Source organism: Lates calcarifer, linkage group LG17 (genome assembly GCF_001640805.2).
Source record: "Lates calcarifer isolate ASB-BC8 linkage group LG17, TLL_Latcal_v3, whole genome shotgun sequence".
Lineage (NCBI taxonomy): Eukaryota > Metazoa > Chordata > Actinopteri > Centropomidae > Lates > Lates calcarifer.
This window is the reverse complement of record NC_066849.1, coordinates 26,130,919-26,142,625: the sequence shown is the minus strand read 5'-3', so window position 1 is coordinate 26,142,625 and position 11,707 is coordinate 26,130,919. Positions and strand designations below refer to the sequence as shown.

General features: G+C 38.8%; 2 protein-coding genes across 2 annotated transcripts; one reads left to right on the top strand and one right to left on the bottom strand.

Moving 5' to 3' along the window:
• The first annotated feature begins 1,283 nt into the window (after nucleotides 1–1,283).
• On the top strand, nucleotides 1,284–3,675 carry LOC108891087 (interferon-induced protein with tetratricopeptide repeats 2). The gene is made up of 2 exons (XM_018688213.2): nucleotides 1,284–1,316; nucleotides 1,600–3,675. Exons 1-2 carry the CDS (start codon nucleotides 1,309–1,311, stop codon nucleotides 2,909–2,911), a joined length of 1,320 nt encoding a protein of 439 aa, XP_018543729.2. The 5' UTR covers nucleotides 1,284–1,308; the 3' UTR covers nucleotides 2,912–3,675.
• Nucleotides 3,676–4,414: 739 nt separating this feature from the next.
• LOC108891088 (phospholipase A2 inhibitor and Ly6/PLAUR domain-containing protein) lies at nucleotides 4,415–6,673 on the bottom strand. Its single transcript, XM_051077115.1, has 4 exons — nucleotides 6,135–6,673; nucleotides 5,188–5,280; nucleotides 4,919–5,086; nucleotides 4,415–4,797 (listed from the first exon to the last, which is right to left on the bottom strand). The coding sequence occupies exons 1-4, from the start codon at nucleotides 6,181–6,183 to the stop codon at nucleotides 4,664–4,666; spliced, it is 444 nt and encodes a 147-aa protein (XP_050933072.1). The 5' UTR covers nucleotides 6,184–6,673; the 3' UTR covers nucleotides 4,415–4,663.
• Nucleotides 6,674–11,707: the final 5,034 nt, after the last annotated feature.

The window sequence follows — 11,707 nt, the reverse complement described above, 5'->3', positions numbered from 1 at the left end:
TTCTTCTCTTGCAGCATTTAACGCTGTTAGGCTCGTTACTGCCACCCACAGGACAAACAACGAACTACCTCAGTCACCATTCATTCACCTCAGTTTGTCCCCGTCAGGTATAATTTACCATTTTTAGGTACTTGTAGCCATCTTTACTTGAACATTTCCATTTTCTCCTACTTCTACTTCATCACTTTTCAGGGAGTGTCTTGACTTGTGACTTCTTATAAAAAATAATAAAAAAAAAAAGTTTAATCAAATAGCTGCTCATGGTCAAAAGAGGTAAAATTGTTATTATAATATTTCACAAAAATTGTAAAGATGAGGGGAAATTCACAAAAATGAGCACAATTTTGTGTAGGTGAATTTTGTATCATCTTCTTTCCTCTCCATTAATCACCTCATGACCACTCAGATTTACCTAATGACCCTTGCGTTGAGCCTGCATTTTTACCCAGCAGTCCCAGAGGCCTGGAGACTATTACCTCACTTTTAGAGTTACTATACACATGTTTATATTTATTTATTCATGATAGAGATCGGTATCCTTACTCAGCTGAATTCAGATATTTAATAGTACAAGAGTAGGACAATGATCAGGAGTAATGGGACGTGCATACTTCTGTTATTACTGCTCCTCCTCTGAGTTCTGCTCGGTTCACACCTTTTGTGTTCAGCACTGTTAACAACAACTGTTTGATCCATGCCCTTAACCCCCAGCGTTCCCAGCACTCCCAGCAGTTCTTTATAATTTCATAGCACATCACACCCAACTCTAAACAAAACTCTTAAAATGTTATTAATAAGGCTTGATCAAACTTTTGACACAGCACAAACAAAGGTGTGGACTCAAGTCATGTGACTTGGATTTGAGGAAGACTTATACCATAAATCTGATGACATTAGACTTGACAGCATTTAAACAGCTTTCAACTTTGACTTCAACACGTAGTACGAGTCAGGACTGCACTTGGACTTTAGCCTTTAGATTTGAAATGACTTGACATGACAAAAGTGACCTCAGATTATCACATTCAGATGTGCAAAGACTCCAGTGTCAAGTTGGTGAGAAGTGACATGGTTAAGACTCAAAAAAAAAGTTTAGGGCTTGAAGAAATCCCCACACAGACCTTCTTCAGTATCACAGACATGTGGCTGTATAGGATTGAGTTACAGGAACTAGAAGTCCAAATCCACTGTTTACAACAGCATAAAAGTTGAACTTTAATGATTTTATGGTGCTGCACCCACAGCAGCAGCAGACATAAGGAGCAGAGAACAGAGGCTTATAGTCAGAAAAGGACTGAGTCCAGCTGCATGATGAGGTGAGTCGCTGCTTCTTCTTGTCATATCTGTGATCAGTAACATCCAAAGTCACTGATTTAATTTTGTGTAACTGGCAGAGTCCCGCATCTCCTCTTCTCTTCCTTCTTTTCCCCTTCTCTTTGTACGCTTTCATCATTTCCTTGCTTCTTCTTTCATTATTACTTGTGTTTCTTCCCCCTCTTTCTTCTCTCTTCCCTTCTTCTCCTTGTTTTTTTCTGAAAGTTTCTATAAGGTAAACTTTGATTATCCAGTTTAATGCTTCTGATTTCAATCGTCCATCAGTGCTGCTCAGAGTCAGTCGACATTGGAGGCCAAACTGGAGGCCCTGCAGTGTCACTTCACCTGGGATCTTGACCCCAGCAGGTCCAAACTTTTCCGTCTCAGGGACAAGCTGGAGGACATTGGCACAGTGGAGGGATATAACTGGTTGGGTCACATTTACAACCTGCAGGGGTACATCCACTACCAGCTGGGCTTCACTGATAATGCCAGGAGTTTCTTCAGCAGGGCTGCAGAGGCCTTCCGCCAGATGCGAAACACTGTCTCAGATGAGGGTCCATGGCTGGTGGTGAACTATGGGAACCAGGCTTGGCTGCACTACCATCAGGGAAACAAAGCAGAGAGTCAGGCTTACCTGTCAAAGGTCTACGCCCTGATGACTGAATACCCATCTCCATCACAGGACGAGCTGCATCCTGAGATCTACGCAGAGAAAGCCTGGACTCTGATGAAGTTCAGCAGAGAAAAAAAGCAGCTGGCTGCAGACTACTTCCAGAGAGCCATCAGGATGCAGCCGGACATGGTGGAGTGGCAGAGCAGCCATGTGTTAGCGTTAGTAAATGTTTTTAAACACAGCAACAAAAACCTGAGTGATGACATCTTGGAGAGAATGAAAATCGCCAAGGAACACGACCCAGAGAACTTGTACCTTGCTGCTCTTTACCTCGAAGCATGTGCTATGAAAGGACAGAAAATTGAAGATGAAGCACGTGAGTTGGCCAGAGCTGTTTTGAAAAAGCCTGTTAGTAGCTACAGTGGTATTGAACCATTACTAAGGCTGTACAGAATCTATATATCTATGGATGAGGCTATTGATTTGGCAGAGGAGGCTCTGGAAAGACATCCAGATGAACGTTATCTCAAAAGGTGTGTGGCAACCTGCTACAAAATGAGAATCTTTTTACACAGAGACAGTCCCCTGGAGCACAGCATGGTCGAAAGAGCAATCAGTGTCTACAGGGAAGTGATTTCTCTTTACCCCAATTCTTCACTTAAAAGCAAAATAGCTCTTGCAAACATATATGCACAGTCAAACTACAGCCAAGCTGCAGCTGACCAGATATATGAGGAACTGCTAGAAAGTGATCTAGATCCTAAAGGGGCACAGATGCTTTACAACTACTATGCAAAACATCTACATTTCATTCAAAAGGAGAGCCACAAGTCGATAGAGTACCACATGAAGGCAGCAGCTATACCACAACAGTCTTTCTATCAAAAGAACAGCGTCAGTATTCTGGAGAGGATTAGAGAAAGAAACAGAAACAGAATGTGTGGAGAAATAGAGGAGTTTCTGACTAACCTGCAACACTAAGAGCCTACTGTCCAACTGAGTGTTTGATTTGAGTTTTACAGTTATGAGATGAAGATTTCACAATATAAACACACATTCCCTCTATTTTGGTTTGGTCTTACCACTCTCAGAGCAGGCACAACTGCTCAGCACCCAACAGCACACAGATGTTAGAGACGACCTGGTGAATATACTGGAGTGTTTAGCAGCTTAAGAGCTTTACGTCCACCAGGTGGACACAAACACAACTCTAAATGAATGATAATGTTGCTCTGTTGTTGCTGGATTACCATATCAACTTGAAAGCTGATAACAGTGTGTGTCAGCGCTGCCCCCAAGTGGCCACAAAAAAAATGAAAAGCAGAAAGTGAAGTCTGGCACTTCAGTACGTCTACATCACCACAGCGAACCACTGAGGTTCAACAAAAACATTTTCAGGGACTGAACAACTGATCTGAGCTGCTTGCAAACTGTCATATGAAACACTGTTACTATAGAAAATAATAATTATAGCCACTTTAACAGTGGTGACATTTAGAAACAGGACTTTTTGAGATTTAGACTTAAAGATCATGATTTTAATACTGAAGGTGGAGAACGACGTTAAAAACACCTAACTGGAAGACAACAGGGTGTTGTGGTTTTTAAGGAGGCAGCTTTCAACTGAACATGTGGACATGAGCTGGTTGGTTGGTAACTGAAGTAGGCGCTAATGGATTCATGTGGCCTGAATAGTAACAAGACACACAAAAAATATTACAAGGGTGGATTTCTACCATAAATGTACTCATAAATCGTTAGCAGAAAAAAAATAACAATGACAAATACTCTTTTTTTTTCAACAAAAATCTTGAGTTTATTTATTTATCATGAATGGTTAACTCATATCAATGAATAAAATGATGCTTTAAAACACTGCATATATATTTTGCTTTATTTTTGAACAAAATTATTGACAAAGAAAAAACAAGGGGTCGAGTCCAGAGTGGCATGTTTAAAGTCTCCTCAGTTGAATGCTCTGTGTACATGATCAATAGGATGCATCATTAGACAAATCAAATGAGTAATAAATCAATCAAATCAAAAACAGTATTTCCCTATTCATCTCCCTGTTTCCCTTCCAGTTTGTTTGAAACAAATCCAGAGTGAATTTCTGTATTATATTTTCAGTTTATTTCACCTATAAAGCTTTTGTTGTTCACATATTATGTGAGAATATTGTGCAGATTTTAAGTACTAAAGCCACGTCGCTACAGTCACAAAGTAAGAAATGAGAGAAGATGCCAGATACAGTTGTCTTACACACAATATATAGTAACTTAAGCTAGAGCACACAGATAAGATAAATGTATTAGTCCTGCTCTGATGAGCTGATTGTTTTGACTTTACCTCTCAGCTCTATTACACTCTTCTAACAGTGAGTAACAATAAGAGCAATGAGACCAAGCAGCAGAGGGGAAACAGTCAGTCTGACAGTCCAGGCTGAATTACAGAAGCTGGTTTTACAACATGTTGGTGCACTGGTAAAATCACCAGGGTTAACCAAAACAGATCCATTTTTCAGCTGAGACAGAAGTTTACACACGTTTGCAGACATACAGCCACGATAAGGAAGGATGCGCTTCTCATGTCCCATGACTGTGGATGACAAAACCACTGTTATATTAGGACTGAGTTTTCAACTAATGTTTTAAATAATCTGAGACAGGAAATTACAAGGAGCACTTGAAGGCATCAGTACCATATTTTGTGATCAATATGTATAATAAAGACTCACGAGTTCCATTGAATGCAGCGGTCCTCCACACCCACACACTGCACTGCGTTGTTACAGACACCCAGATTACCTTTAGCATCAGTGCAGCTGACACACTGCAGGCCATTTTTTTTCCTGTCTATCTTGGGGTCTAAAATTGAATAGGAAACATTCCAGAAACTCTATGAGACAGTAACTACTCACTGTGGTCAACAGTGGGTTGATGTGTTTTCATTCCATGAAAATTAACAAAAATGTATTTGTTTACTTACGGGGCAAAGTTTGATTGTTGCAGCCATCTGTTCTGCAGCAACGAACATATGCAGTAAAAGCCCCATAAAAGTTGGAGTGGGACTGTATCTGACCTTGCAAAGCGCAGACAGAAGATGGCTCACAGGATCTGATGGTTCCTTGCCTTTGAGGGTAACTTTGTGTAGTTTCTGTAAAAGCAAAGAAGAATTAAAGACAAAACTCTCTCATAGAACTCTTCTAAAACTGAATAAGGAAATGATAGGAGGAAACATCAGATTTAGTTGTTTACCTTGAATGGTAACTGTTGCACACCACTCATCAGCAGAGTTACAGGTTTGTAGCTTTGTGCTGTACTGACCTGTATAACAACGAAGAGCTTCAGCTGCAATGAAGAAAAAAAGATTGAATGAATGAACAGAAATATAAAGAAGTTATGTACACATCTTAAATTCCTCACAATCTTTCAAGTCTGTTAACAAATCATTTTCTAATGTCATTTTACTATACATGATGGGGACAAAATCCACACTTCATGTTCATGAGGCGTCAGCAGCCTGAGGCAGTCAAATCATCAGATCTGCATACAGTATATGTAGCAATATATGTACACATACAGCTTATGGCCACAATAAATAACATTAAACAGAGAACAAATATCTGCCTCAATGACGTTGAAAGTCTTAATATCGATGTTGTGTCGATGCACTGCATTTTTGGTAAACAGACAAAAATGATTAATATGAATATGTTGTGACTAATCTAAGCCAGTTCAATCAGCTGCTTATTTCCCACAATGATTCACAAGTCAGCAGATTAAATGTAATTACATTGGACCTGACAGTTATACAATATTTAGCCACAGTGTTGCCTCATGTAGGCTTGACCTTAACTAACATAGTTAGAAACAAAAGACCATCAGGTGTCACAGGGCCTTGATCGATTATACAATGGCAAAAGTCAAGTCAAGTCAAGTCAAATTTTATTTATATAGCGCCAATTCACAACAGAAGTTATCAGAACAGGTTAAAAAATGTATATACACATATGACACACGTTGCAAGACCCAAACGGCACCTTAATCTACACTGTCTTTAGTCTCTCCACATTCACCTCTAGTATAATTTATAACTAATAAAACCACTTTGAATCTGTTTTTCTTTGTTAGATGATTGATAAGCTTTAAATAAGACTCCCGCATACCTGCTTGAATCCAGATTTAAAAGTGAGCAGAATTACCTGGAGTGGAGAGCATCCAGCTGAGAGTGAGAGACAGAATCAGCTTCATGATGATGAGTAAATGTGCAGATTGCTGGTTCTTCAGTGGAACTGCTCTTTATATAGTGGATCTGTGTGACAGGAAACGTCTTCTGTGACTTTCAGTGCAGGAAGACTGAGCCAGATGCTGTGTGATATTACTTTATGTCCAACGTGTCAACCTTCAACATTTTCATCTGCATCAATGTTAAATAAAAAATGTGACTTGAAGTCTTCATCTTGAAACAAAATAAGGAAATTTGTAAAATTAGCACATTTTAAAAAATTATTTCTTCGGTGTATAGAATAAGTATTTCTTGGTGAAACCCATTGTCTATTGTGGTTGTAACATTATACTCTCTGCCTGATGATTTAAGACTTGTACAATGAGTAACATCTTGTCATATTTTTCACTTCCAATATGTGTTTTATTCTCTTTGTAGTTGTTGGTGCAGATTTCATTTAATTTTTGTGTTTCCACTGTTACATTTACACATAAAGTTATTAGTAAACTTCAGTTAAATGAAGACCACTATTCTGGGGTGATTTTTGTGTTGCAGCCGACTCAGAAGTTTGAGCAAGGTGCAAGATTGTTGTGCTTTTGCAATGGAACAGGCCTTGTGGTCAGCTGGGACTAATCTGCTTTAGCTAACCACATCCCCCACACACAGATTTTTTTGAGTATGTCAGCACAATGTGTAACACAAAAATATGTTACACACATATTTAAAGACTCACTTAAAGCTTTTTGGACCTTATTTTCTTATGTTTTTGGGTGAAGTTATCTTACTGTGACTGATTTCAAGTTCCTGATAGATTTGCTTAAGTTTTCACATTTGATGTTGACATGACGGTGTCAGTGTGGACTGGACAGACGAGGGAATGGAAACATACTGTAACACCTGTCACTGATTGATGCCAATTTTCATACTGCTGTGAAATGACATGAAACTTACAATATCCTCTAAAGACATCTCTGTAGGATTTTAAGGGTCTACAGTATCCAGTAATGAGAAGTGTATATAATCTGTATTTAATGAGGTAAAACACAGTGTAGCAATGTTTTCTTTTAAAACATAAATAATGACCATCCATTGTCTGTTGTTAGCATTTTTTAATTCAGTGAATGCAAGTACGAAGCAAAGGACATCCTTCTCTCATGCCTCCCTGTATTGTGTATTGTGTGGTTTTGGATTTGATGCTGATGTGTATTGTGTCACATTATAGTCTTAACAGCCACATTTTATTTTAGTTATAAACAATTGGTTTTGCTCCAAACAAAATTTTCAATTGACTTTACTGAATGTTTTTTAATGAATCAAGTGGTAAAATTTTGACAGCCTGACCAAAAAGTCTGAACAAGATGAAGTGGTGTGAGGTCGTGCTTTCTTTAAAGGGAAAATAGCTGCTGCAGGTAGCTGCTGAACCACAAAAAACCCACATCCTGTCTCACTATACACTGCTCACTGCACTGCCCTGACCACTGCATAACCAACCACATCTTGCCACAGAAACATCTATCTAAAACCTTCTATCAAAAGATTTTTTTAAATAAAATGAGTCAAAGTGATCAGTAGTGTGCAGGATTTCTGGTTCATTATCTGTTTGCAAAGATTTTGGTCCTACGTACCTGTCCATAGGGTTTTACTGTATGTAAAAAGCTTGTTTAATTATTGTTATTGTTTTTTTAATTATCATTTAAAAAGCTGACAGATCATAATACTGCAGGCTGCTCCTGAATGCAGCAGTTTAAACTGCAGGTATTTGCAGGAGATTTGTGTCCCACCTTGGTAACACTTAAGTTTTTCTGATCATTAGTCTTCTCATCTTAACGCTTAAAAAAAACATTTTATCGACAAATAGTAACAACCCATCTTAACACTTCTGCTGAGACACATATTTAAAGAAGTTTTTTGTACCTTGGTCTTATTTTTCCGTGTCCTTGGGTTTAAATTAATTGGGCATTTTTGCTCTTGCACTCTTGCTTCTTCCACCCCTGAAAGATTGGTGATCATTCCCTGTGACTTTCTCACGATAAGCAACACTTACCTTGTCATATCATGCATTGTCTGTCACAACATATTGATTTGTGCTGTTTTAATCCAGGGACACAAAACAGAAACCTGTCATCTTCAAATGACAGGTTTTTGGAACACATTGGTTGATTTGGGAGTTTGCCTCTGATGTCCTCTTTGCACACAGGTTTTCACTTGTCATGCGGTTCTATTCTGGGTGTTAAATGAATGCACTGCAATGAGACACAGTGCAGTTTAATCACTCACAGCTGATACCAGTGATTTTTCTACATTTACTTCCTCCTTCCTCATTTATGGAAAATGTCCAAACAAAACAAACAATCTGATGGCAGAGCGTTCACACTACATCACCGCAGGTTTTGGTTGTTTATGTTACTGTGGCTGATGTCAAGTTCCTCATACATTTGCTTAAGTTTTCACATTTGATGTTGACATAATGGTGTCAGTGTGGACTGGACAGACGAGGAAAATAAAAACATACTGTCATACCTGTCACTGATCAAGCTTGTTGATTTTCATACTGCTGTAAAATGAAACTGACATCTTCCTGTAAAGACATTCTCTAGGATTTCAGTAATGAGAAGTGTATATAATCTGCATTTAATTAGGTAAAACACAGATTTACAGTGTTTTTTGGAAACATGAATAATGGCCATTTCTTGTCTGTTGTTAGCATTTTACAATTCAGTGAATACAAATAAGAAACAAAACAAAGGACATCAAGGACTTTTCTCATGCCCCCCATTATTGTGAAACTATGTTGGTAGTGGATTTGATGGTGATGTGTATTGTGTCTTTTCACAATATGTTCTTCACAACCAACTTTTATTTTAGTTCTAAAAAAAAAAAAACAATTGGTTTAGCTTTACTTTATTTAATGATTTTTATTAACCAAGTACTAAAATTTTGACAGCCTGACCAAAAAGTCTGAACAAGATGAAGTGGTGTGAGGTCGTGCTTTCTTTAAAGGGAAAACAGCTGCTGCAGGTAGCTGCTGAACCACAAAAAAACCACATCCTGTCTCACTATACACTGCTCACTGCACTGCCCTGACCACTGCATAACCAACCACATCTTGCCACAGAAACATCTATCTAAAACCTTCTATCAAAAGATTTTTTAAAATAAAATGAGTCAAAGTGATCAGTAGTGTGCAGGATTTCTGGTTCAAGTTTTGAATATGTACCTGTCAGTAAGTTTTTACTGTATGTAAAAAGCTTGTCTAATTATTGTTAAAATCATTGTAAAGTTAAAATTCATCATATCCACAATTTTATAAAACTCTTCTCTGGTCGGAACGACACCAAAGTTTCTCTGTGGCTCACAGAGAGGAGGCAGAATTTAATTCCATTTTTACAGCGTCATTTTTTTCTTTCATACCTTTTCTAATGAGCACAGAGTCACTCACTCACTCACACACACACACACACACACACACACACACACTCACACCCCTGGGACTATTCTACTTTGCAAGATTCAAATAGTACAAAAAGTCTTTTACAGAACTTCCTCACGCAAAATTCAGCCCTGCAAATATGGCGGCGATGTCAGGAGTTCATCGTCATTGCATTTCAACATATGCACTAAAATATACACAGACAATAGTAATGTCTGTTTCCTAAGGGCTGTGGTGCAGAAATGTTAAAGTTTTGAAGACAGTTAAAAACAATAAATGTGCCAACACTGAAAACCACAAGGATAAAAGAATGAGTGACAGCAAGAGTATGTCTCACTGACATGTTTTAACCTCAGGCAATGTCACTCAACTGGCCTCAGTCCAAATGGTTAAGTATTTCACCTGGTACCTCAGATCCAAACAACAGACAGACGGGCCACACCCAGAGCACTGCAGGCGACTTTGGCAGCTTTTTCTTTTGAAGGCATTTGACCAGGAATTTTAGGTAGAAGTGATTAAGTCATAGCGGTAGTTGCTGCATAGCGGTAGTTGTCGCTGACATGTGAAAAGTTGTTATTCACAGGATTGAACTTGTTGAACTAGAATCTGGTTCAAGGGAAAATAAAGTCACCTACAGGGAAATTCAAGTTCAGAATGGTGCAGGACCGCCTGGTCTACTATACATTAGTAGCTGTGCCACGTATTCTGCTTTACTTCGTAATGTGCTAACATTTTGCACACCTTCAGATGTTTGTAAAGGTCTGCCACCAGACACAGCCATCTTCTCTCTCAGCACACCAAAGGGGGAAGTCTAATCTCTGAATCTTTGATCAACATGCAGCATGAGGACTCACAAGTCCCACAAAGTCAGCAGGCCTCCACTACATTGTCACATGCAAACAACATTAACACTGCAGTCGACATGCCATAAATTATACACAAGATGACAACATCCCAGTTCCTCACTGTGCTGTCGGTAGAAACAAAATTTTAAGCACCAAAATTCTTGTGATGGATGGACAGACAGACAACCCAAAAACATTATGTCTCTGCTGTGGCTGGTGTGGAAACACAACACAGTCCTCCATTGTTTTTCCTTTTATAATATACAAAGAAATGTCTGGACACAGATAATAGTGGAGTGAACAAAGTAAAAAGAATGTCACACATGAGGATGTGTGGCTATGTCAAAACCAAACGTCCTGATCAAGCCTGTGCGTCTGATTGAGGTGTAAACAGGTAGCTGCAGTGGCGTCAATTCAACAACAGCAGGTGTGGCAATGTTGTCAGACGGCATAAACAACACAGCCCTGTCTACAGAGCAATCCTATGAATATGAAAGTAAATCATCAAAACTTACATGTTTATATTTAGTTAAAAGAGAAAAGATTAGTTGATCAAACTAAATTCTTGTATGGTGTTTTTTTAGTGCAGCCACTTGACACCACTGGTGAGTTAATCGGGTAAACACCATCATGTGTACAGATGGCGGCCCGTTTTACAACATTCTAGGTGAAAAAAGAAGCACATGCAAAGCAAGCTGCGTGATAATAAAGTAAGGGTGTAACAGCAGTGTCAGGCAGTTTCCTCCCTGTCAAAACAATGTCCAACATAAAACATGATCATCAAGGAAAATCTTAGGCTGTTTTTCTTCTTTGTCTTCACCGTCTGATGCACGACACAGAACAACAAAGAAAGTACAAATGAAGAACTAGCTCCTGTGCAGGCAAACATTTTGTTGTCCATTGTTGTGACTGAGTGTGCTTGTAGCCATGGCTGTGCATTGGATCATGGTTCACACATGACAGTTTTTAAGGGTTTATCATTGACTACATTTACTGTATCTGTGTGTAGTGAACTGACATGGTTGACATGAAGCTACTGTTTTCCTGAGCTCCTACTGATGGAGTTCAGTAAAGCAGTAAATGTGTCATCATCTCAACTATCAGAGTGTCGCCATAAACTGACAGTGAATTCGGACTGAACTGGATAAGTCCAACCAACTGGACCACTAACTTCTCCTGTGGACCAGGAGGAATACAAAAACATTATGAGGAGACAGAGACAGGAATTCAAAGTGCAACATTCCAAAAAATAACAACTAGAGAGGTAGAAAAGTT

Excerpts from the sequence above, each read along its gene's own strand:
- LOC108891088 (XM_051077115.1), bottom strand. The coding sequence starts at position 6,183 with ATGAAGCTGATTCTGTCTCTCACTCTCAGCTGGATGCTCTCCACTCCA. Across the intron at positions 5,087-5,187 it reads TGCAACAGTTACCATTCAAG|AAACTACACAAAGTTACCCT; the intron begins GTAAACAACTAA and ends TTGCTTTTACAG. Across the intron at positions 4,798-4,918 it reads CAACAATCAAACTTTGCCCC|ACCCCAAGATAGACAGGAAA; the intron begins GTAAGTAAACAA and ends ATTCAATTTTAG.